Source organism: Epinephelus moara, chromosome 7, assembly GCF_006386435.1.
Source record: "Epinephelus moara isolate mb chromosome 7, YSFRI_EMoa_1.0, whole genome shotgun sequence".
NCBI lineage: Eukaryota > Metazoa > Chordata > Actinopteri > Perciformes > Serranidae > Epinephelus > Epinephelus moara.
In genome coordinates, this window is record NC_065512.1 from 31,808,067 (window position 1) to 31,835,414 (window position 27,348).

General features: G+C 40.4%; 1 protein-coding gene across 1 annotated transcript; it reads right to left on the bottom strand.

The window, feature by feature from the left end:
• Window positions 1-4,387: 4,387 nt before the first annotated feature.
• LOC126393199 (tripartite motif-containing protein 16-like) lies at window positions 4,388-7,322 on the bottom strand. Its single transcript, XM_050049154.1, has one exon. The coding sequence runs from the start codon at window positions 7,183-7,185 to the stop codon at window positions 5,503-5,505; it is 1,683 nt and encodes a 560-aa protein (XP_049905111.1). The 5' UTR covers window positions 7,186-7,322; the 3' UTR covers window positions 4,388-5,502.
• Window positions 7,323-27,348: the final 20,026 nt, after the last annotated feature.

The window sequence follows — 27,348 nt, forward strand, 5'->3', positions numbered from 1 at the left end:
TTTTTTAAATGCGAATATTCTGGCTGTACTATTGTTGTCGGTGAGATCAGTATGTTATATGAACATTATTCCTTAGTCTCTGTGACATATTAGGAGGATTTTACGACTATTTGCTTTAGATTTCTTACATATAGCTCCTTTAAATATCCACGATGTATCTTTGTAACAGTTTGGGTGACTGCAAACAAGCTGAAGGTATCACGGAAATCTTCAGTTGTTGTGACTATTAGTAGTCTTGGCACCAATATAGAGTTGTACACAGTATATCAACAAGACTTAAAGATGATCTAACATCACACATTGTAATTTATCCATTATATACTGAATACTTTTATTCTAAAATAAATACAATTGTTTGTTGTTTCCTCAATCATTTTGTAAAAGTAGGAATAGATTTTAAACAGTGGATATTACAACAAAAATTTTCAAACAGACAGAAACTCTGTCCCTGAAGAAAGCCTTCAATTATCAAGTCCCATCTTCCCCTAAACTTTTAATAAACAGCTGTCAGCGTAGGGGTAGTAACACATATCTCGCAGCTTAAACAAGTAGCAAAGACATCACTGACAGGCGCTGCCTTAAAAAAAAGAAACGACACAATATCAGTGAAAACAAAAACAATGCTCTACGAGAAAACACTTTTAATTAGGTGGATGAAATAGAAAACTGAGCTGTGACTCTCTTTGCTTCAGTCCTTTGAAACACCGTCTCATCTACTTATTATCCAGACACACTGTCTGGAGCTGATTATGGGGACTGGACAGGAGATAATAAAGACTTTTTTTTTTCACGATCAAAGCAGAACCTGCGAAGCCGTCCCCCGTGTGAAAGACGTATAGACTAAAGAGCAGTCATGAGGAGTGAGAGCAAAAGAGAGGAGCTGGGGAGACACTTGCTAATATACACAGAGTGACAGAGATGTGATGAATTGCAGTCATATGGTAACTGTTTGCAGTGTGTGCTCCTAGTCAGTGATCCACAGCACTGATGGAGGTACTGCACAACAGCAGACTATATTAATGCTAGGCTTGAAACGACACCTGATGCTGCCACGAATTATGTAAACACTGGCACCCTAGCTTTAAGTGTGGGGGCTAATCTGAAAAGAAATGGAACAACTCAACCCATGGAGCCGTTCTCTTAAGAAAACACTGACAGCATAATAAGTATCCACTCAAATGGGCCTGTCCACGATAGCAAGTAAAGAAAGCTGATTTGAACAGAGATGGGACAACTCAACCCGGCCACACTCTCCTCTAAAGGGATACCACTGACAACATAATAAGTATTCTGTGAAACCCGTCCATGGCAGTGTGAAATGGGATGCATCCAGAGTTTATCTGCTGTAATGGAGGCAGATACGGCTCACACATGATGCCATACCATGCAACATGATATATCACCCGCACTCAGGGCAACGCAGAAGATTTTATTAGGACCATTTTCTTGTCCATCAGCCCATTACTACTGTAACACACTACATCTAATGCTAACATACAAGTTGTACTATTCAGTGAAATTCTTGGTGTGTAGTGCTTAAAGGGATAGTGCACCCAATAATGAAAATTCACCCATTATCTACTCACCCATATGCCGACGAGGCTCAGGTGAAGTTTTAGAGTCCTCACAACCATGGGTGCAGATCTGATGACAAGTTTAGGGTGGACACAATCAGTTGTGATTTTTGTTTTAATTGCACGCGTGCAAATCATGCCCACAGAGCGCTTGAGATTGCCAGCATATTTCACAATTTCAAAGAGGCTCATCACCATCACCAAGTCATTAAAAAAGCACTACACAGAGAATCATATGCTTACTTTTACTGTTTAATTCTCTTAAACAGCCAATGGAGCCAGCCATCACCCTCCTTTTCACTGCTTCGCTGTTGGTTAATGCTACTTCTAGTTTCAGGATCTTGAGCATGTTATAGCCTATCCACTCACGTTCTCATCTCTCGCCTCTCACAGATTCCCAATTCTCCTCATCATCTTCCCTTTCTCCTAGTATATGGGACTACTGTATACATCAGTGGATATGGATGATTATTAGAATGTGAGCCCCTAACTGAGCTTGGTTAAACTTGTAATATTACAGGGGTCACGGTCTTCTTACTTACACAATGGCGTTTTACCCATAGACTGTATAGGTTTTACCCCAAGAAAAAAATTCCTGATGTCCTGTGGCTGTTTCCTTTTCTTTGCCATGCTTTCTGTCATACTCTGACCCGGCTCACACACAAACAGGACACCAGTTAATGAAACACTTTAGCTAACCTAACTTCACAGTAATATAGCTAACATAAACGAACACCTGATCAATTTATGTTACATTATGTAACATTAGCTAGCAGGCAACCTAGAGCAAGCTAAGCAACTACGTTAGCAAGCTAGCTAACATTAGATAGCTACTCTAAATATGGATCTGGCTAGGGATAAGTTCCTTCACTTGAGGCGGCAAACAGAATCTGATTACGTTTTTAAATCTTTTATGGGCACACTTTCCTTTTCTTGAGGAAGTTTCAATCAAAATTACTCACAGAAAGGCATTTGTTTACTGACTACTGCAAGAGCACCAGCCAATGGCCACGTTCCAGTGGCTGAGAGAAAGTGAAGAGAGATCAGTTTGTTTTTGTTTGTTTTTTTCATAAAATTACCCTCCCACAGTTGCACTGCAGCAGAGCAGGAAGGGAGGCCTTGCGCGTGAGACCAGCGAAAGCACGTGAACACACATGAACGTGGTGTACAGAGAGGCAGTGAGAGCTGCAGGCTACAATGAGGCTAAAAACAGAGTTCAAATGACGTTTTTCCAAACTTTTTATGTCGGGGCTTCAGGACACTTGGATCACTATGGACGAGCAGTATGGAGATATTTTATGGTTTCAATTATGTGTTTTTGGACGTTTGAATCTGGGGCGCCATAAGCCTCCATTAGGTGGAGTTGTGTTGCTACCCACTCTCCCCTGGGATCACCGCAAGTGTTGTGAGGACTATAAAATTTCACCAGAGCCTCCATCGGCATATGGGTGAGTAGATAATGGCTGAATTTTCATTTTTGGGTGCACTATCCCTTTAACTTAAATTCACAACAATTTTGCAGATCTTTCCCAAAGCTGTGCACCAGAGGCACAAATTTGAACAATACACCTCTTCACATCAAAAACCAATTGTTAGCAGAATAGCTAAAGCATTGCCTTGTCTTTAAGTGACCCCTCATCCTCCAGCACAGTTCTGCTTTTCTCCAGCTCTGATAAGATCCACGTTCCATTTAAAACTTCTTTCTATAAACTTTCCTTGCATGTGGACTCTCACTGTTGTGCTGTTTAAAGTGAAAACAAGGCTATACCTGGGTTTGCATGTTCTTCCTGCCGTCTTAGATCAGATTATTGTGTTTATTTGTACAGACAGTGAACTGTACCTGCTTTCCTGTACAGTGTGTAATAGCACTTTGAGAGGTGGATGAGTAGAACAGAACATGTACTGTATATCTTTGCTCGCTCTGACCCTTCATTCAACCTGAGATACAGCCTGTCCAATTACAGTCCATGTGATTGCACTGCTATGGCTTGGTCTGTGGAGACTCCCAGATATTTTTATTGGTTGATTTTAAATGAGATAAGTATTAATATATCTACTGTATCTAGGCATTCATTATAATATATATTTGAGGGACACACATCCCCCTAATATTCAATTTGACCAAAAATGAGTAAATTAATAACTTGCTATGCTACGACAGGCAACCCCACATGGCCATCTGAAACAATCATTAGCAAATGTAATCATTAATAAACTCAACAAATTGCCATTATAATTACTACCAGTTCTGGCATTGTGGTGTACTGCAGTTCTGTGTTTGGTTTGTCCAAGTGGTGTTGCCATACCCCAGCAGTGGGTACGATTAATGTCAATTACCATGTTGTCCCCATTTCATTACTGTCAGATGCATCAAAAAGTGGAAAACTAGAACGTAATATGAGTGTCACGTAGGCTATATCACTATTAACTATTATAAAGTTGTAAAGTTTGTAAAGTTTATATATGTCATAAAAAAAAGGCATAGTAGTCATAGTGTGTCATTAAGTCATAGTGTGTGCACGTATCCTGTGTGGCCCTCAATCACATGCTGGATCCCTAAAATGCCACTCAGTCATCAAAATTTTGTAAACCCCTGATCTAAGATTTATTTAAAATGCTTTAAAATGGTCAGTTAAGCTGTTAAGTTTCTGAAAATTTCTCTAGGGAGTAATCCGACGCTGAGCTTGGCACCAATGTATAACACAGTGGGGCAATGCAAATTTCATGGTCAAGAAAATGCCAAACCCTCTAGTCGTTGCACCTGCAAAATGTGTCATAATGTGTACATTAATGAGAGACTTTTTTGACTTACTTTAAGCTCAGATTTTATTCATTTACACAATCAGTAAGTTAAACAAGTTCATCAGCATTGCAAAGGAAAATAATCAATGATTACAACTATACAGTGGTTAGAACATAGTGAGGCTACTGAAAAGGTAGACCTACTGATTTAAAAACGTTTAAAGCACTTTATAACTACAACAACATTTTTATGAAGCACAACTAAATGTCCACGTTTTAATATTGGTATCAAAAATAAAACAGAAACTACAAGCAAATGCAATTATTTACCTCCTCTCCTTCCTACTGTACACATGTAGTCTAATGTACCTTTCTGTTATTTACATTAATAGATAGAAACAAATAGAAACAAACCCCACAGCTGGATATCAGAGACCTGCACCCAAACATAGGTTTTCCTCCTCAACACCTCTCACACAGATTCACCACAAAAAATGTTTTTAATATTTAAATTCATTGTTGATGCCTGTACAAAAACCTTTATGGTAAACAACTCCAACAGTCTGAGGCCATGCTAGTGGCTCTTTGAGGCTTTCCTTGGGTACAGTCGTACTTTGAGTTAAATCCTTACATAAACATGCTAACATGCTAACAGTGACAATGCTAGTATGTCATTAGTAGGTTTAATGTCAACAGTTTTCAGTATCTTAGTTAAGCGTTACGTAAAGCTGGGGCTCATGGCATTTTGTCATAAACCAAAATATAAAAAAATTAATTTCTACTTTGAACTTGAGCATTTTCAGTCAAACCTCTACATGGTTCCATTTTTCAATGTCACTTTACATATTCATATTGCTATTTCAAGGTATCCATTTTCCAGTTAAACAGCCTCTTACATTTTTCTGTTTCCTTTTTACTTTTAAACTTTTAATCACCTCAAAATTACCCTTAGTAATGGAGTAAAAACGCTTATAGCATTTCTTTTCTTTTCCCTTGGAAATAGTGGCTAAAATGATCCTCCTTAATGTGGCTAAATTAATAAATAATTACCATTTGGTTTGAAAACATAAATAGCAAATAAGAGGAAGTGCAATGTCCTTTGATAGAAAGAAAATGAGAGAGAAGGTACCACAATCCTGCCCACACTGTTTGATTGACATGTGGGGAAAAAATGAAGGCATATTGTTTATTTGAGCCGACAAAACTCAGCTGTTGTACCACCAAACCAGTGATAAAGCCCAAGTCCAGCATAGAGAGGCTGAGTGAATGTGGTCTGGACTGTGTGAAGGAGAGTCATGGTTTCAGAGACACTGTAGAAGGACAGAATACCTGCTCTGTGATCCAGGTACACTCCTATTCTGGAGGACTGAGGAACTGAGACAGGAGTTTTGAGTTTGTCATGGCGGAATTCATAAAGATCGCTTGAACAATATAATGCCCATGACTCGTCACTTTTTCCAAATCCACATTTTTCCCCAGCTCTACAAATGGTCTTGTATGTAACAGCTATAGAAACTACCCCTACCCCGCTCCACTCCAACTCCCAGTAACAACGTCCAGTCAGACTGTCTCTGTTCAGGACCTGACACCTATCAGTGAATCTGTCTGGGTGACTAGGATATGACTGATGTTTATTCATACCTCTTGCTTTCCTGTTTCCCTTAGATAATATCACCCGTGTGTGTGCAGTGTTTGGATCCAGTGTAATTTCTTGGGAATATTTCAAGAAATCAGCTCTGGTCTTGGGCCCTGCTTGTGAGTTTGACAGTAAAACATCCACTACAGTCACTGTCTCTGAGATGTTTGCCCATTTCTCACTCAGAACATCCTGTATTTTATCTCTGGTCTCTGACACAGCCGCTGTCACATCCTCGAAGTACCGCAGAGGACGGATACTGAGTCTGGATGTATCTGTAGAGTCACTGATCTGTAGCAATGAGGGATAATTGCGCAGAAACTCATTGTGATCCTCTGTGTGTGACAGCTGCTCCAGCTCAGCGTTTTTCCCCTTCAGTTCAGTGATCTCCTGCTCCAGCTTCTCCTGAAGCTCTTTGACTCGACTCACTTCACTTTTCTGCTGAGATCTGATCTGCTGCTTCACATCAAAGCTTCTTTTCTCCAAGAGACGGATCAGCTCAGTGAAGATCTTCTCACTGTCCTGCACTGTTTTATCAGCAGAGCGATTGATGGCCTCCACCTCCTGTTGAAGCACTTTTACATCTTTTTCTTTGTCCTGGATTCTGCGTTGGATGTTCTGCTGACTCACCTCGAGCTCTCTCTGCCTCTCATTCCTTTCTGCTGTAGCTGAGACTATGTCATGGCCTTTATGTTCATCCACAGTGCAGAGATAACAGATACACTGCTGATCAGTACGGCAGAACATCTTAATCACTTCATCATGATGAGAGCAGATGTTCTCCTGGAGCTTCTTGGAGGGCTCCACCAGCTTGTGTTTCTTTAATGGAGCTGCATCATAGTGACGTTGGAGGTGTTTCTCACAGTAAGAAGCTAGGCAGGCTAAGCATGACTTGACAGCTTTCAGCTTTCTCCCAGTGCAGATATCACAGGCTATATCTTCCGGTCCAGCATAGCAGTGATCAGCAGGAGCAACTTGGAGTCCAGTCTTCTTCAGTTCCTCCACTAAAACTGCTAACATTGTGTTTTTTACCAGCACAGGCCTCGGTGTGAAGGTCTGCCTGCACTGAGGGCAGCTGTAGACTTTCTTCTGATCCTCTTCATCCCAGAAGCTTTTAATACAGTTCATGCAGTAGCTGTGTCCACAAGGAATGGCCACCGGATCCTTTAGTAGATCCAGACAGATCGAACAAGAGAAAGTTTCCCTGTCCAGCTTAACTCCTTGCTGCGCCATTTCACTTCTCAGTGGCAACGACTGTCTGAGTTTCACTTTGCCTGAACAGGAGAAACAGCCTGCACAAACACAAAACTTTGTTCCTTGCCCTCATGTACACTTCCTGATCTTCACTGAATTGCTCCTACCAGCTCTTGTTGGTTACACAAGGAAACGTAACAATGGAGTGTAGCTCCCTGTGTTAAAGAGCAACAGGAGGGAGGGCATATCAGACTTTGACTCATACCAGAAAGAGGAGTGGCCAAGAGGGAGTGTGTTTAACCCTTGTTTCAAACATGAAGTGCAAAATATGACTAGAAAAATGGAACACAGTATCTTGGGGACACTTTTTACCTACCATACACATTTAAAAACAGTACAAAGTACAAATCAGTACTAAGACAACATCCTTTTATAGCTGCAGCTGTTGACCACTTTGATACTTTTCTACTGGTTCTATTTTCAGAAGACAAATTGTTTTGTTGCAAACAGTGTATTTACCAGATAAGGGAAAAATATAAGGTTAATTTGTATTTGGCAACACAACACAGTTTAGCAGTGATCCTGGTCTTTAAACAAGCTGTAGACAACATTCAGAGCATATCTGTGATTCAGAGTCTGAGCTGGGATTGTTTGCACAAGACTCTCAATGAGATGGCTGCAACGGTGGCTAGCAGCTAACGGTGCTTACAGTGCAAACAGTGCTAACAATGACAGCAGTGTTGACAGAGCTGACAGTGTTAACCAGGGGGTGAGTGCTACGCTTCCATGATGATTGTTGTCAGCCTGCATACCAACTTATGCAGGCTGTTTTCCTACAAAAAGCAATGCACCAAAATTCATACACATCTCATGTTATTATGAGCTAGTAATCCATGTATAACCCACATACTATGGGAAGGCTGCGATCATGTGACCAATGAGCTGATGGCAGAAAAGAAGAAGGCAGGTTGGGGTGGTGGATGGGTCACAAAACACAGGACTTTCCACCAGGAGACTGGTGTTTGGAACTATGTGAAATTTGAGTGAATTGTAAGTCATTTTAAAGTACATTGTCACCATGTTTCTTTTCCTAAACCTAACCTCCGTAACTTTACGGTAAGCGCACTGCATCATTCATGGGCGCTAATTTGTATGATATCATGTGAACCATTATATAAGGATATGATGCCTTGTGAGCGCAGTGAAGAGCAGCGACGATTAGTTAGCCAGCTGGACACATTCACAGGGACTAACATACATGCCCAGACAGACCGTCTACCACAAATACAAACAGATAAACTTGGATTACAACACACACACAAGGAGTGGGACTTCATTATCTGCTCAGGACGCCATTATTCTATTATATCATTACATAGCAAATAGTTGTTTGCTGCTATATTAGTGCTCTAAATGTTGTATACAGAATGTTTAAATTTACTTGTAGACTACAACAACTATAATCGATTTAGGGCTTCAGCACTATGGTTCTCAACTGGGGGTCAGGACTGCCTTTGAGGTCACCGTAGAAAGCACATGTGAAATGCAGTTATACATGTGATAAGTAACATGCTTTTCCTTAGAGGTCTTGAGAAATTATGAGGAAATAAGAGGTTGTTAACAGGACAGGAAAACAAATTAATTTCTAGCTAGCCGCACAGCTTTGTCAGGCTATCCAACACTTTCCTTGGGTCCTGAGCATTACACCTGCCACGACAGCATATTTGTGTCACCTAACAGTGCGTAGGCATCATTTGCTAACAGCTAGCTATTTAGGACCAGGCTATATCCAGGAACAGTGTTCATTACAAAAGTTACACCACTGATGCTTCAAATGTCAGTGAGTTTAATGTGAGTTTGCTACAGTATAAGATCTCTGCCTCTGTTTCTTCAGCTGCTCCTGAATGTACTATAGCGAGTGACGGTGAGCGAGCTGAACCCAGCATGCCATTTGGTGGTGTAACCGTTAATAGGGGCCCCCTCTCAATAAACTACAGAGTGTGTACATAATTCTTTAATAACTATGTCCCATAGATCCCAAGAGCTTGCACTCGACTATGCATTTCCTTGTGTCCTTAGCAATACACTCATCAAGTGTGAAGTTTGGATGAACAGTTGTCAAAAAAATCAAAGGACAGACAGACTCTCTAGATTATGAAATGCTAGCATGCTACACTAATGCCCACTGTAAATTAACATTAAATGAACCTGGTTAACATTTTACCTGGGAAACATCAACATGTGAGCATTATCACTGGGAGCTTCTTAGCATGCGGATGTGACCAGTAAGCTCAAAGTACAGTCCCACAGAGTCGCTGTAGTCAGGGTGACTGTAGACAGACTGAAAAGAAACCAACCTCAACACCTTTGTGGAACTTTTTACCAGGCATTTTATTAAGTGTCAAAATGGCAACATCTGACACAGCAAAGTAACAAGAGTGACTTCTATTTTTTCTAAAAGCTAGAATGACAAGAAAATGTGGCAAGAGAGACTTTTTGTCACCTGTGTTGACACTCGTCTTGTCAGCCCTGTCTGGATTGGTGACAGGCGTCTGGGCTTCATAAAGAAGAGTGACAGAAAATAGAGGCTTTTATTGGAAAGTTTAGCTCCCTGGAATTGGAGACAAAAGAGAAACCTAAATACTATGACAAACCTGACTGCTGTCATCAGTAGAGACCCTGCAGCTATGCTGTATAATTTGACATTGTGTTCTAATTCGGCAAAGTGATGTCAACATAAAACTAAATGAGTCACAGTCCTCACAGTAGCACTTTTTCGTTGTCATTTGCGATACTTCCAATGTAAATTTTGTGTCTCACATGTCGGAGCAATTGTGATAAACTCTGGAGCAGGGTGGATTTACTCCAAGTTGTAAGTCACCTGTCAAGTTTCCACCAGTTGCTGGATAGTTTATAGGGAGAGGAGGTGGGTTAAAATTAAATAATGTACTTTGTCATTTACATTAATTTGCTCTGCTCTCATGTTTTGGTACTAGCTAATAGTAAATGCTGCCCTCAATAAGACAATAAACTAATGTATTTTTAGGCTATTTATGACTACATTGTTCAATATTAGAGTTAAGATTTCAAAGGCACAACGTGAACATACAGACTTGGTAATGCGTTTGCAGAATGAGATGGGCATGATTTGAGAGGAAACTAAGTCAAATTTGCTATGTAAAGATAAAGTGGAGTAATGGCGTCCTGAAAGAAGTCATGATACCTCTGTGTGTTGTAGTGCACTTGTTAGCGTGTGTGCATACCACTGGCTAGTTCATCACCGCTGCTTTACAGCTCGCACATACTGCCGTTTACGCTGATATCAGGGCAGTGTTGTCATGGTTCCTGTTTTCTCCGTTAGCCCTGTTAGTACTGTTGCAGGTCTATAGCATTGTTTATGTAGTGAGCACTGCTAGCTGCCGGCTCAGCCATTTCCATATTGAAAACTGTATCCAAACAGCACTCTGACTTCTGTATAGAGCCCCTTTAAAATGACTTAGGGGAGATTCAGAGCAAAATATTGCAAATGGGTAACTTTTATAACTGAGTCTCAATATCTCAATGTTTGTTGACTCTTATGTATCACTTGACCTTACAACCGAGGAAATAATGAAATATCACAGTGCACGCTGGGAAGAATGTCCTCCATGTGAATACCTTTTTGCCCGCACACTGCTTTGGTTTTTGAAGCGTAGATATAAAGACTGTTTGAATTTCTGAGTAATGAAACTCACTGAAGATGTGGTCAGGAAGATTTTACAAACAACATGACAAATGACAAAAGTCCCAAACACAACCTTCCTTATTAAATGTACCTATTGCTGTATGACATCAAATATACAGATAAAAGGGGTCTAATGACTTGTTTTGTGAGGATTAAGGAAGCCTAGGGGAAAAAAGGACATTAGTCTAACAAGATGATTATTTGGTGATTTATAAGCTTGTGGTGCCACATTATTGAACCTCTGTATTTCTGAGGTTATACAGTAGATCATAAACACTTTTAGGGGTAGTCAGTAACTATACTCTACTCACTAAGAAACACACAACAGAAAACTGTTATCCACACAGACGCAGCAGATGAACCAGAATATCATTTTTAAAACCTGCAATAAAATCCCATGGCTTTATTCTAGTTTTTTTCTTCCAGTAAAAACAATATGGATTTTGTCTTCATTGCACCAATACTAATAAGCCACAACTAATTCCTCTCTGCTAACAGAAGCAGCTTGTACACCCAAACGCTGTCAACAACCCTCCATAAATGCCAATACAGGCCTTTTAAAACACCTGCTTCATCAAATCTAGCTGCTTTTCTTCCAAACACGACTGGTAATTCTATTTGAGCTCCCGAGTCATCCAAGATCTGCAGGAAATACACACTGTATGCCTTTATTGTAATATTGCTTTGACAGCAGTGGATGGATTTCCTGCACGTTATGACGGGAAGATCAATTCTTCCAAACCCACGATAGCTGAGCATTCTCCAGAGAGCACAGCATTATCTTTTAGGAGATAAGCTAACGTTGGCACATTCGCACGCTGCAGGTTAATGCAATTCAAAGCGGGACAGAGGAGCAGAGGGTAGATGCCCGGGCATGCAAATGTGGCACACATGAGGAAGTTGCTGGTACTGCGATAAACTGCTGTGAGAGAACAGAGTTTTTCTTGTAACCCTTTTGGAATAATCTAATAATGTTCCTCTTTTCCATTATCTTATTTAATTTCAAGATTTCAGCCACCCACAGAAGAAGGGAAAAGGCTAACAGGGCGTGTGTTTGTGCATCCAGCTAACTTAATTAAGGCCTAGGGTTTTTAGTCCTTTCTGTCATGAATGCTCAGCTCATTGACTTGACCCAATGGTCCAGCACAGAGACAACTTTCTTTCAGACTCAAGTGATTTCTTACCAAGATGGTGAAAAGCAAGATTTCTGACTTGAGATGCGGGCCACAGTACGCAAGATCTGCATTAATACATACTGATTTCTATAGGTCTAATTGAGAGTGTGGGGATGGGAAGCAGGCCTTCAGGCTGTAATTTTGTTCCGCTGTCATCTCAGCTGTCAGATCAAAACATGGTAAGCATATTAAAGAAGACAGAAAACTCTCATTTAGAAATTCATGTATCAATGAGAAGTAAAGTTCTGTCTACGCCTGGGACTTTGAGCACTGTTGGACAATTTAAAAAGGTTATTTTTTTAATGCTGAGAGATTTTGGTTTCCTTCATCATCAACTTCCCTTTAAGAACACTTGTATTCTATAGCCTAACATAAATTATTGTTACAGTACAGGATTAAAATAGAATACAACAGATTACAATGCAAAAAAATACTCAAGGAATGGAATGTAATTCAGAACAATAAGACCACACATAAGTGGTTTTGGATGTAATTTGTAGGTTTTCCTGTGCCGCAGGTTTAAAGAAGGGATAACCAACAGGAGATAGCAACAGCTTGCTATATATCCTTCCTCCACAGTTTAAGGTGCAGTAAGTGGATAAGAGGGATTAATGGTATCCGAGCTGCAACACAGCAGCCAATCCTGTTAAGCCAAGCCAGGCACGGTGGCAGTAGTTCAGATGTGTATGGCTTCAGTGATCCCTCGTGGGTCTCCTGACACTAAGGATCCCTCAGATGACTGTTATCGCTGCTGCCTGCGTATGTACCGTCTCCCCATTGTATCTTCCCCGGTGTGTTTCTCTCTCTGTCTTTTATTCTTTGTCTTTCTTTCCCTCTGTGTCTCAATTTTACAGAACAGTTTACAAGGCTCTATCGGCAGGACCATGGACACATTCATATTTTTTATGCCTTTCTTCCACACCAACAGTCTTGCTGTAGTTCATGGCATGGCTTTATCACCTGGTATTAACATGTGTGTAAGGTGATCCAATCATAAGTGGTCAGCGTGAAATACAAGTGTAAATGATCAACCACAAAGACGCATTGTGTTCTGATCACTCAAACCATTTGCCGAGGTGTTCTGGGATGCATTGGACAGCATATTTTTTAAAGTGTAAATGCTAATGCCTTCTGATCACAATCTATGTTTCTAATGTGTCCCCAACAAGGATTATTTCATCAATAAAGGACATGGTGGCTGTTTTGGTGACAGGGCACTAACACTCTAAAACTTGACTATTTTACAATAAGGTGTCGAATGGAAGGAGACAAGCTGAATTCTGCTGACAGTGAAATCTCCAGCTGTATCAACACAACCACTACCGTGACTAGTGAGCATGCTAGTGAACCACTAGTGAGAGTGTGAACATAATAACTGTATGTGGGGCCCTTTGACCTTCTTGTGTAAGTGACATAGGCAGTAATGAAATCTGTGGTCAGCTGGAGACTCATGCTAGACTCAAGTGTGAACGGTAATGTGTGTAAGCTGTCCACTTCTGTTTGAATCACCGAAACGTATGGTATAGGCAGGTGTGAACAGGCTCTGAGTGAGCTGGATTAGCTTCATTTGAGGCAGATAAAATAACTTTTGTAAATGGCCAATCTTTCTACTGATTTTTTTTTTTTTTTTAAATAACTGCATTTAATTTCATTTTTATATTTTTATATACAAGCTTAGCAACCTAGTCCATCCTACATTCATAGACTGTATACAAATAATAGATGTAGCCACTGTGATGTCACCAATTGGTCTGTAGACTTCAAGCCTTATATTTTGGCCATTGCCATCTTAGATTTTTAGAGCCAGAAATGTCCATATTTGCTAAGAGCGTAGAGCTGTGGAGGAGCTAGGTGTGGATCTGACTCATAGACACAACACAAAGCACAAAGCAGCAACACCCCTTTTCATCCATAACTTTAAATCTTAACAAAGTTTAAAAAGGTGAATTATATAAAAATTCACCCACCACCCCCTCGTACAGTTGCCATAAAGGGGGAAATTAACTATAGAGACCAAAACAGTTTTTGTACTAGGCTGTAAACATGTTCATTTCTGCTGTAAATTTTGGGATTTAACGTGAGGGGTCTGTACGGATTGACTCTGTTTTGTAGCCAGCCTCAAGTGGCCATTAAAGGAACAGCAGTTTTTGGCACTTTCACATTGGTTTCATATTTCTGCCCTGCAATCCGCCTACAAACCCAAGTCATATCCTCTCGCTGACCACTAATGTTGACCCCCCGTGAAAGTGATACATCACTCACTGGACTATTACATCCGTCCTGCCAGCCGCACAGATGCTCAATTCATAGCACATCCATATAGCAAAAAAAATCCTTCCTCGATTTCTAGCAGTTTGCTTCTCACTTTTCACTCAGTTATATTTTTCATTAGATTGGGCTTAAGAGTTCAACACAAGAAGATGAAATGTATTATATCAGTGGATTAGGTGTATATGTTTCTGGAGTCGAACAATTCCTTATTTTGTTACAGCAAATTTCAGTCCCTCTGGTTCTGAATACCTTTGCAGAACCTGAAACAATCGATGCAGTACAGTTTGTAAAGCTTTATAGAATTTGTTCCAGACTGCATGCTTGCACACAAGCCCGCACAATAATGCTGCTCAGGAACATGGGAAAGGGACTAAGAGGCGTGGAGAACACTTAGAGCAGAGTCAAAGTCCTGTGACAGTGTGATAAACACACCACTCTAATCCACCAACAACGCCAACACATTAGTGCACAGAAAGAGAGCTTGAGGAATGACAGCGAGGTGGGAAAGGCGCTTTGATTCTTACTTTCACCACAGTGCAATCTCCACGCCAGTTGTGAGCAGCATTGCTATGGTAACAGTGGATTATCATCTATTACATAACTGGGGCTGTGCACTTAAACCCACTGGATAAAGAGTCACATTGTGCTGGCTGTGTTGATGTCTTGTACAGTATAGGCAGTGCAGATTGCTCTACATTATTTCACTGATGTATAATTTTAATAGCAAAGACATTATGAATATTTGTGCCTAATACAAACACTTATTATGTCTTTACTGAGTGTCTCAACTGCAATATTACATTAATAATATGACACATCCTTTAAAATGAATTACAGTAAGAATCAAGCAATAACCCTGCAGCTCTTTGTGCACAATATCATCAATTAATGTAACCCCTGAGAGATAAGAGAAAAAAGGAAGACATTTGCACGCAAACAGTGCATGGATCCTCAAATATTCCATGTAGATCCTTCACCCATTCCTCAGTGCTTATAATGTGTTAGTAAAGATACCCCTGTCAAATCTATGCTGGGTTCAAAACATTTGGCAGCTCAAGCCAATTAAGAATGCTTTTCCTTCTATAGACTGGAAGGGAAGGAGAGTGTCCATTTTTGGGACCTCAGGTTTGCGTCTTTACTCTTGATGTGGTCCTGTTGACTTCATCAAATCGTGACCTCCAGCAATCATTGGGGTGGTTTGCAGCCAAGTGTGAAGCAGTCAGGATGAGAGTCATTTCCTTCAAGTCTGAGGCCAGAAAAAGGTGTATTGCTCTCTCTGGATTGGACGTGAATTACTCCCTCAAGCGAAGGAGGTCAAGTATTTCAGGGTCTTTCTCGAGTGACACTAAAATTGAACGTGAGACATAAAGGCAGATTGGTGTTGTATTTGTCAGGCTGTGGACGTTGTACCAGTCCTATGTGTGGAAGAGGAAGCTAAGTGGGAAGACAAAGCTCTTGATTTACCAGTCCATCTATGCTCAGACCTTTACCTATACTCATGAGCTTTGGGAAGTCGACGAAACAATGAGATTGCGGATACAAGAGGCTGAACTAAATTTCCCTTCACAGGGTTGCTGGGCTCAGCCTTATGTCGCGTTCACACTATGAGCGACACAGCAAGAGTGTCACCAGCTACACTGTTGCCTAGTCACCATGGAAATGTTGTGCAAGTGCTCGTTACAGCAGCCACATCGTCACAGGCTTGTGTGTGTCTGCTACTTGCCACAAAGCACCTCAACTGAACATCATCTAAAGTTTGTATTTGGTGATAAAAAATAACTATGCTTTTGATCAATGTCTGAGCCCCATTTTAATAACCAATTTCGCTGCCTCGCTGCATCCCCGTGTGCACCCCAATACACAGAAAGCTAGCATAGCATCAGCTAACAAAAGCTAAACATCACAGTACTATAGCAAAAAAAAAAACGAACAGATTGTTTGACAAGTCACCGCATCATTAGAGCACTGAAAAAAGTTGAGTCCAGCTCAATTTTCATTGGTAGCGCATTACGCCCATCAGTATTGACAGCAGCTGGGCGTCAAACGTCAGTTTGTAGCTTCATGTCACCAGATTCCATTGAAAACTACTACCTGTTGCTGTGTCGCTTGTAGTGTGAACACAGCACAAGAGATGGGGTTAGGCACTTAGGCCTTGTTCAGACTGCCAGCCAAAATCCGATTTTTAGCCAATCTAGATTGGAACCAGATGGCTCTTATGAAGTCTGAACAGTCATAAATGACATAAAATCCGATTTTTGCAAACCAGATTGAAACCACCTTTGGGAGGTAGTTTCAAATCACATTTGGACAGATGTGTCTGAGTCTGAACAGCTCCTTATATGACATTTACACAATAAACGCTAGATGACGCCTCCGCTCTGACGTCGTTGCCACAGCAACCTGTCAGATTGGTCAATAATGTGGCCCAGTCTGAACAGAGCCAAATCTGATTTGGACACTTGCTAAAAACAGTGTGGACAGTCAGCAGTCAAAAATCGGATTTGAGAAGGAATTCGCCTGCAGTCTGAACGCAGCCTTAGATATCTGGAGGAAGCTAAAGTGACTGCTCCTTTGTGCCAGTTAAAGGGGTTTTGGCATCTAAACAGCCTCCTTAGTGCCGCCCTTCAGACTGGCAGAAGGCCCTGACATAGACCCAGCACTTGGGCTGGGTAATATAGCGATACTATATCAATATCATGATATGAAACTGGATATCATCCTAAATATTGGATATCGTAATATTGTAAGTATTGTTGTTTTATCTTACCAGGATGTCCTAGCTGTTCAACTACTTGTCTTTACCCACTTAGTCATTATATCCATATTACTGATGATTGTTCATCAAAAATCTCATTTTGTGAAAGCACCAATAGCCAACCCTACAATATCATCGCAATATCTATATCGAGGCATTTGGTCAAAGACATTGTGATATTTGATTTCCTGCAAATCGTCAAGCCCTACCCAGAATACACTGGAGGGAATACGTATCTCATCTGGCCTGGGAACACCTCAAGATGCCCCAAGAGGTGCTGGAAAATGTTTCTGGGGAGAGGGATGCTTGAAATGCCTTGCTCAGCCTGCTGCCCCTGCAACCCAGCCCTGGATAAGCAGAAGATAATCATGGACGAATTGACACTGCACTGGACAATACACACAACTAGAATCTTTTGTACGTCACCTTAGATGTAGTCACATCATTACAAATGCTTATAGTCAGAGTGTTCTCTCATTATGACTGTAGCTGAAACGATTTCATAAATGTCAAGATGATCTCCTACATACTTGTATGATAGCCTGTAACCCCTACACTGGGTGACTGTAAATCAGTGCCTGATTGTCTGAGGGGGTGACCTTTGAAAATAAGAGCCACTCATGTAATTAAAACCTATGCCTTGCATGATCCACCTCCACAGCTAATCACATAAGAGGTTCACTAATAAACGAGAGCACACATTCAACACACATATACACATATTTGAACCATATTAATCACGTGATTATGAAACTATAGGCACTTACTCTGCTACGCACACGGGAGAAACAACATTACAGTAAAACAAGCTCAACACAAGTGCCACTAGTCTGTTGACAGCATGTGGGAGAAACAAACACTCTAATCAGATACGAACATATGCTACTACAAATGGTGGATTAAATTTATGGACAATATGGTGATTCTAATGTTAATGTTAAATTAAATGTGTTGATACACATCTGTAATTTTTCCAGTGTAATTCTTTAGGACTGAAAAATCCATATCTGTATAAACCATGTTATGCTCACCTCAGTACACAGAAGGAGCCAAACAGTGAACACCTACAAGGAATTTAAGTGAGCACTTGAGTCAACAGTGAAATCCACGAGGGCAAGTGTACCTCTCACTTCTAATTACTATGCTCCCTGGTGAAATTTAAACTCATTTATTCCTTTTGTTCCCTGATAGCACTTTTAATGTAGAGCCCCTTGAAACATTTTGATTGTGTTTTCAAATCAAGAATAGCAATTAAGCAGAGAACTGGTATTGTCAGCGGGGTTGAACCCCATGCTACAACAGGAAGCTTCATGTAAGCAATCTGATTGTCAGACATGTGCAGCTGATCTAGTTAGCTCTGTGTTATCATTAGCATAACTAGTACAGGGAGTTTGTTTTTGCTGCTCACAGTACAATGCGGCATCACAATGTTACTCAGGCACAGCGATGCACAGCTTAATATTAAGAGTATCATGGTAACATGCATGCTCACATTAGAAAAACATTTGCTAATTAGCAATTTTAGCACTTTACATGAAGTACAGATGGGGCTAGTGGGTGTGTCCTTAGCTTTGCAGGTATTTGAACATAAATCAAAGTATTGGACAAATGGAAGTTTTGAACAGACGGCGGAGCTAGATGAAAGAATTCGGGATCACCAAGGTTATTAGGTTACAATTCATCCTGAAGGGGCATAATGCAACCATTTGGCCATCCATCCAATCAAATGTTGGCATTGTACATTTATGCAAACCACATAAATGTTAGATTTGTACGTATGTAATGCATATATTGAAACTTTATGTTTTAATCTTTGTCAGTTTTATGTATAACTTGTGGTTAGGTTTAAGCACAATACCCACTTGATTAGGGTTAGAAAAAGATAATGTTTTGGCTTAAAATACCAGGTTCTCTCGCCAAAAACACAGCTGGAAATGCCACTGGTCTCCAGCAGTGGTCTGCTGCTGTCTGCTGCTTGGCAGCTGTCTCGCTTAGGTCTCATGCCATTAACCATCTCTCATCCCCTCCTGCTCCTGATGAGAAACACAGCTCAAATACATGTAATCATAACTGCTTCACTTTAGAAATGTTGATGTGAGACGTATACAACATGCAAACAACATATAACATATGCTTTGCAGAAATGTACAATGCCAACATTTTTATTCTGGCGATTAGGCTGATCCAACAGTTGTTAAGATAGTTTATGAAAAGCCTCAACCTCACATGAAAAGGCAGGGGATCACCAAAGTCAGTAAGACTGATCCTCTGGTGAACATGTGTGTCTGCACAAAATTTCATGGTTATTCATCAAATAATTTTTGAGGTATTTCAGTCTGGACCAAAGTGATGGGCTGACAGACAGACAGACAGACATTGCCTTAGAGCCTTGCCGCTAGTAGCATGGCTAAAAATAAACTCTATGGGTGTGCTGTGCTTGTCAATATCATTTAAATACAGTTTGTCTGTCAGATCAGATTCAGCCAGTAATCCTTCACAAAGCATTGACTTCTCTGTTTCCATTCAAAGACAGTTTCTCAAACTGGAATACCTACAAATGAGCCTCAGTAGAACAGTAGAGATTCCCTCTGAGAAGGCAGTTTGTGGTCTGTTCATCATTATCATATTTTTATATGTGTAGTCCCACCCTGAGACCACCACTGCAGCTAATCCCACAGCTTTATCTCACACAAAAAATACTCTCAGTCTGCTTTCTAAAGTCCAAGGGTTGTCTGGAGGAAACAGAACTGCTGCCTGGTTTATGATCACAAGCAACATTTGTTTGCAAATCCAGGAACTGTGGCATCTAAGCACACATCTTTGACACTGGTGACCAGTATCCCACGTGTGATTTGGTTTTGGCTGCTAAAACACCTTTACTTTTAACAGTCTCTCCTGTTTCATGCTTGAATCCAACATTAAATCAATCTTTAAAACTACTTTTGACTCTGTCTCACTCAGGTGCAGCAGTGGAGGCAGTGACTGGCATATGAGTCACCCGGTGACTCATTTGGATTCAACTGGCAGCACTAAAATAAAAACTCTGTGAAATGTAGTTTTGCTTGTTCCACCTTTCCATTTTTTTCATAATTATGTAGTGAAAGGGTCAAAATAAAAAAAAACGCAGAGAGAGAGAGAAACAAAGAGAGAAGCATGTGACAAAGGTCGCCAGCTTGAATTGTTGTGGTTTAATGGTATGTGACAGTGGCCAATGCAGAAGAACCAGAAAGAAGTGCTGCTGATACAGTGTTGGCATTGTTTTGCTTGGCAGTCGACAGTAACATCCATAGTTCACTTTTTACATAATTATTGAGCATTATTAAGAAACCTTTTGGCTGCCAGCTGACTATAACATCCAGTCATATTTATAGAGGTGTACAAAGCAGGTATGTCAACACTGTGGAGTTCCCTTTGTAATCCAAACCTCCTCCCTGTGTGTTCACTTTACTAAGGTCTGCTGCCCATGTATGTGTTCACGGCAGAATCTTTGAAAGCAAAGGACCTTTTCTTCAAATCTCACTGTATGACTGTTTTCTATAACTAAATTAAACATTAAATTAAACTTAGATGTTGTTAATATATCTCAGATGTATGTAGCTATAGCGTATTTTGACCATATTGTATAATTAACACAAGATTTGTTACAGTATAAACCCTTATGTCACCGCTCTCATATAACTAATTAAATCATTCTTCTATCTGATGATCCTGTTTATTTGTTTGTTTGTTTGTTTGTCAGATTGAGGAGTGAGTAGCACAGGTTCTGCTCAGCAGGGTGAGTGAGCTCAGCAGAAGAATGGCGGACTACATCCTGTCATGGCGGGGTTGTTGCTAATTGTTTCCCGGAGACCGGTGGCACGCCAGACAGCCAGACCTAATTAGGGTTTTCAAACAGTCCAACCTGCCAGACGAGGTTGTTTAAACCCTTCTGTGAGCGGAGGCGCACAATGACTTTGCAATGATCTTGTCAGAACTGTACAGTCATACACTTGTATAAATGTCACATACTGTTACATAATGGCCTGACAGTGACGGCTGTCTTGCCTTGTCTTTCAGTTATAAATGTGATGCTGAAACTGAATTTATCATCTCACAACTGGAGGTTTTGTAGCATTAGGTGAGACATAACAAATGAAAAAATAATATAAGAATGATATTTTTCCTGTGTTGAAAGTGAATTATTAACAGAATCTTGTTTGCGTCTAGTCTCGTCTGTTCTCATATTATGTCTGCGTCCCTCTGCAGACTGTAGTAATAAATACAGACTGTGGTAACTCATATTTCTCTTTTTTCACCTCTGAAAATTAAGTGTTATAATCTGCAGAGACTCTAAACTGGCTTTGGCACTCAGTAAACATTGGTGGGCAGCCTGTAAGCCACAGAGACACACCAAGCTGTATGCCAGCTGTTGTGTGCCATCGTGCCACATGTCCTTTGAAGTGCCACAGCCAACCAGGCTGCGTTAAGAATGAGCCGAGACGGACAGAGGATGCCAAATGGCATGCACCGCCATGTCAGTGCCCTAGCAATGAAAATTAATCTATCTATGAAACAACGACAGTGTTATGGGTAATACTGCATTACACGTCTGACCAGAATTTTCCCCTCGAGAATTGTGAGGATTATTAGACAGGGCACACGTGCATCTGGTGAGTGTACGAGACTGGCATGTTGAGAGGAAATAGCAGTAGGCACAGCGGTCTCCACAACACAACAGGACCCCTCTTTTCAATTTCCTGCTCCAGTTTCCATTCCTGCTTTATTTCGTGCAGGGGACCTGTGAAGTGGGAATCGCGAAGGAAGAATGCAACGTTTAGCCGATACGGCACCGCAGAGCACAAAACACGGAAATTGATTCTGTCAAAGGCAATATTTGCGATAATGATCTCAATAAAAACATAGGGTGATTTCAAACAGGGTTAGCAGGATTCCCTCAGGAGATTTTACTCTTAACGCAGCAGTGGTCTCTAACTGGCATTACAAGAAGTGCTGTACACTTCAAACTTAATACCAGCCTGTTACCTGATGTGTAGTTTATTTCCTTATCCAAACTGGAAGCTTGTCTTCAGTAGTCTGACATCAGGCCTGAGTTGAGTAGTGTTGATGTGCATACTTTTTTACAGTTTGATTTAGCAGCCAAACTATCCACGTCTGGGTGGCAGATGTCTTTACATCACAAGATGATGGCGTCCTGTTTTCGTAGGCTGTATCTATGACTAGTGTACGTATTGTCAGTGAGGCCTGCTATCAGACTCACGGATATATCCACTGTTTTGTTTTGTTTTTGTTTGTTTTTTTCTCGCAAATTCAGAGTTTTGCAACATTTTAGTATAACTAGACTATAGCCTTTTAAAGACCCCTTAAAGGTGAAGTGTGTTTAGGGGGATGTATCGGCAGAAGTGGAAGTAGAATGAGCTGTTTATATCTATTAAGGGAGCAGATCCTCGTCTACAGAGACCATCATCTTTTACCTCCTAGTTTCTACAGTAGCACAAAACATGCAAACTCTGGCTCTAGGTGAGGCCATTTGCATTTTCAAAATTGGCCACTGTAGTAAGAAGCCCATCTGTGACAAGTGGCATCAGAAAAACACAGATTTTTTTAATGTGAAACTGCATTAGTTGGAGCTTTTACCACTTTATATCACTGAGTGTCTGGATGTTAAGTTACCAGAGAGAAAAGGTGAGCACACATTTAGCAGGTGCTCGGATAGCGGCCTGTCTGTGACATGCCAGACCACGCAGGAGACTTGATTTGTGATTTGAAACTGCTTTATTTAGTGTTTTTACCAATTTTAATTACTGTTAATTACTGTCTGTGTATTTTGGATAGAGAGAGACCCATGTGGATAATTTGGCTCCCAGTTAAAACCTCCTGAACAATGACCACGACAGGAATTTTAGCTAGCTGCAATCTGCAATCCTCACAGCTAGATGCCCCTAAATCTTAACATACTGTCTCTTTGAAGTGACTTTAATCCAATTTTTTTTTATATCAGTGTATCAAATGACAATGTGAAAACAATGTGAAAGGGGTCAGTCATACTGATGAACCTACAGAGAATGATCACCTGAAACCTGCAGCTCTGTTTGGCTTTCCTGAGCTCTATAGTGAGATCAGCTCATCAGTAAACTGTCTGGCAGCTTAACTGTTTTGGTTCACTCTCACTGCTCTCATAGGGTTGTTTTCGGCAGCAGCAGGCAGATGTTTTTAGCTTAAAGGCTCTAAAACCCCACTGTACACTGCCTGCTCAGCACCAAACAGTAGATAGATGCAGCTGGAAACTGAACTGGTGAACATAGTGTTGCATTAAGTAGATAAAGAGTCAGGCTTTTCCCTCAGGAGTTGGTACAGACCAAAACAGAGTTAAAAGATAGTTAATATTGGCCTTACATTCATCGGGTGGACAGTAACATGACTCCAAATGAGTTATAATGTATCTATAAGCAACTGTTTCCTAAAATCTTTGCCATATCACAACAAAATAATCACTTCTTGCATGTTAAAATACACAGTATTTGCAATAAGCTGGTATCGGCCATTACATTAGGCCGGCCAACTTATCGACCTTGCTTAAAAAAAAGACACAACACAAGTCAGCACCTTCTTTACTAGGGCAGTGTGTTCATGTGAGTGTGTGTGCAGGAGACAGAGAAAGAGAGAGAGCATGTGCTTCACTAATTAGACTCATAAAAATAACACACAGCAACATGTTCACCAACCTGGATTTCCACATCTGAGGTTGCTACGGGAAGCAGACACAACAACACCCAACAACCGTTTATAACTAATTCTTTGCAGATGTTTTGACTTTTTGTCACAACTGAAATTTTCCAATGCAATGTAATAATTGGAGTCACGGTTAGTGACACCTGGGTAGGACGCAGTAAAGTGTGCGTATTAAGATTTGTTTATGTTTTTTATGTCATAGAACTGAAGGTAGAGATGATTGACAGAGCTTTTTCTGACATGGGCAGTAGTTGAAAGTTTCTGATTATTTTTCTTTTCCTGTATTTTACTAAAATTGTACATTTACAGAATGACAGCTGGTAGAGGCTTAGGATCTGTGTTGCAGGAGGTGTTGGCTCCAACAGCCTTGGCTCAGCTGGAAACATTCTTAAAGTATCACATTGCTATTATTGGAATGAAAATATTCCCCCTCCATTTTGGTAGGCTCCAATTCCAAGCGTCCCATCCCACACGATTCTTTAACAATAATGTTTTCCTGGTCTAGTATTTCAACTAGGAAGATCTCAGCCTCTTTCCTGGAAAGAGAGACAGAGTGGAAAACACTCCCTCTTTACTCAAAAAAAAAAACTTCACTTTTGCAAAGTGTAATTTGTCAGACTGGATTAAAATATCGGAAAAAAACCCTCAAAATTGAAATGTTAAATGTAAGTACCCATGGCACACACAGCCAGAACGTATAGCAATAACACTTAAAAACAAAGTTCTTTGAAAAACTCTCGACGAGAGTAACTGTTTCATCTTGTGCTCATAAAACGCACAGGGCCTACCAGGGAGCAAAGATGGCATGCAGCAGTTTGCAATCACCATCACTCTGCCTCCATGACACAAAGGGGAGACTTCCACCCAGCAAGCATTTGATTAAAACAACAGCAGAACATCAAGTCACATCTTGGTGCCATTGCCATGCGCTGCATGGAGAGGCTGTGCAGAGCAGCAGATGTGTAGGATATTGCTTATGTTTGTTTGCCTGTGCATATGAGGCTGTCACGGACACAGATGAAGGACAAGTGTCTCATATAAGATGTAATTTAAATGTGTAAATAAATTGTTGTCAGTAAGAGGCTCAGAGCGCTACTGTGGTTTATCTGATCCTGAGCATACAACTATACTCTGATGCCAATCATTCACATAAACACAAAATCCACAACAGCATTTTTCCTTCACGTATCATGAATACATTTAATTAAATATTGTTAGAGCATATTTACACACTATAAAAAGTGTATATAGTGTTAAACCTGAGTCTTTTGTCTGATTTATTTGAGCAGATTGAGAACATATGAGCTACTTGCTTTGGCCCTGGAAGTTGTGTTCCACTAAGTGGTTGACTGTGAACTTGAATAACGAAAACGCTGCATAATTATCTTTAAAAACATGATGATCTTTACTGAAAACACCAAATCATCAGAATACATGTTGGCATTGTAGCCTACGTTTCTGCAAACCACGGTTATGTTACAGTTACAGTTGTAGTTGGTACATTGAAACCTTACATTTCAACAACACTATGGTTAATGTGAGATGAGGTTTTGGCAGGGAAAAGATCATGTTTTGGTCAGGGTTAGGGGTTAATCCCAGCAGGAAAAGCAGCGATGTCGCAGGAAAAAAACAACCCCTTTTCGTGTCACTATCTCAACAGCAACAGGTTGCAAGTCAGCTCATGTAGTCCTCACTTTAGAAATGTTGATATGATGCGCATGCAACGTGCAAATGTGCAGTTTTGCAGAAATGTACAATGCCAACATTTTCTGGCATCTGGGCTATAAAAATTTGCCATTTATGTCTTCCTTTTTAGTTGCGCATTTCAAAATTCAATGTAGATGATTGTGTTGCACCACATTATGTAACAGTATAGCCTGTATTGTCAGACTAGTGATATGAGTGTATTGTCATGTATTAATGTACAAACACACACAGACACTCATATGCAAACTGTTATGTAATGTTGCTGCTGACACTGGAGTTTAATGATTGAATTACTGGGTTGAAGTTGATTCTCTGCATGCAGTCTGTCATGTTTTATTTACTGCACATACTCTGTGCAGTTATTCCAATTTATAATAACGGTTGCACTTCCTGAGCCTTAACATCATCATATACAAGTGTGTGCAGGCCACAGATCAGCAGGCACTGATACCGTACATGTGCAAGTCATCAAACTTTTATGCAACTTAATCAGCTTGGCCTAAAAACATTTCATGAAACTATGAGCGAATGTGTTTTCCTCCAGTCTGACTCATACCCCATCCTGACAGACTCTGGGGTTTCAGATATTGAACAGACCCCTCGTTGATCGGAGCTGTTGAGGCGCAAGCAGGGGAGAGCATGCAGAACAGACACCCACCGTGCGTTAATACGTACAGCGTGTTGAGAAGATGGGTCGCCCTGGAGACCAGCCGAAGGTATCCTAGCAGGAGTGCAGAGAAGATGCGGATTTGCCCTGCGAGCCTCTTGTCAGGGAAGAGCTGTTTGTTTGGATCATGTTATTGAGTGGGAGAAACATGCAGGGACATGTCTGACTGACTCCTCCAGGCTGTGATGGTTTTCTAGCCAGAGGTCTTTGGTGGAACAGTGGCAACCAAAATTGTACAGGTGAGATTATGTTCTGAGAATTGATGATTCAAATCCAATGATCACATAGGGTAGTAGTGGGGAAAGTTTAGGCAAAAGAAAATTTAGATGTACTTGCAAGGTATTAAATGGATAAATGAAGTCCTTTATTAGTCCCGTTGGGAAATTCTGTAAGCATTGCATCAGCATGAGGCAGGTTAGAGTGTCAGAGCTCAGCAAACCCTCCAATTAAATGCATCTTTACCAGGATCTTAGATACAGCTTTGATCAAAGTGGTAGTATAACAGCAAAATGTATACATGAAAAATAAATGAGTATAAACCCTGCTATATAGCGTGATCTCTATTTTCTTGATTTACCAACTTCAATCCATACCCTTCTTTTGCTTTAGCATCAGTGAAATATTCATATTCCGCAAAAGTAAAACTGTGGTGGCAACAGCAGCATCACGTCCAATGTTCACATAGAAAATGATTCACTGGCGCCCTCCAGAGGTCATTTATTGATAGTGACACAGGAATCAGAAAACCTCACAAATGAAGTCTTTATTAATATCAAATAAATATTGAAAACACTCAAGAAGCAATGATCACAGAAGTAAAGGTACATTTTACCAATTAAATTAGGGTTCACAGTCTTTAAAATGTTTGATTTCACCTTCCAAAAATCCTAATTTCTTTGCACTTTGTAAAAAATATATTATAATTGTATGCCATTATTTTCAAGTGCCTCAATAAGAAACTGAATCTGTCATTTTGGGGGGAAAAAAGTCTTCATAAATCTTGGGTCTTTCTCTTTTTTCTGCACCTTTGGGAAGTCTTCACATACAGACAAATTGCCCTAAAACTTTAAACAACACAGCTGTTCTATATAATTGTAAGGTTGTAAAAAGGCCCAGAAAAGCTACCAAAAAATGGGACTAGTTATGGAGATATCCCTTCTTTCCTAAACTTTCC

Coding starts and splice junctions, on each gene's coding strand:
- LOC126393199 (XM_050049154.1), bottom strand. CDS start 7,185: ATGGCGCAGCAAGGAGTTAAGCTGGACAGGGAAACTTTCTCTTGTTCG.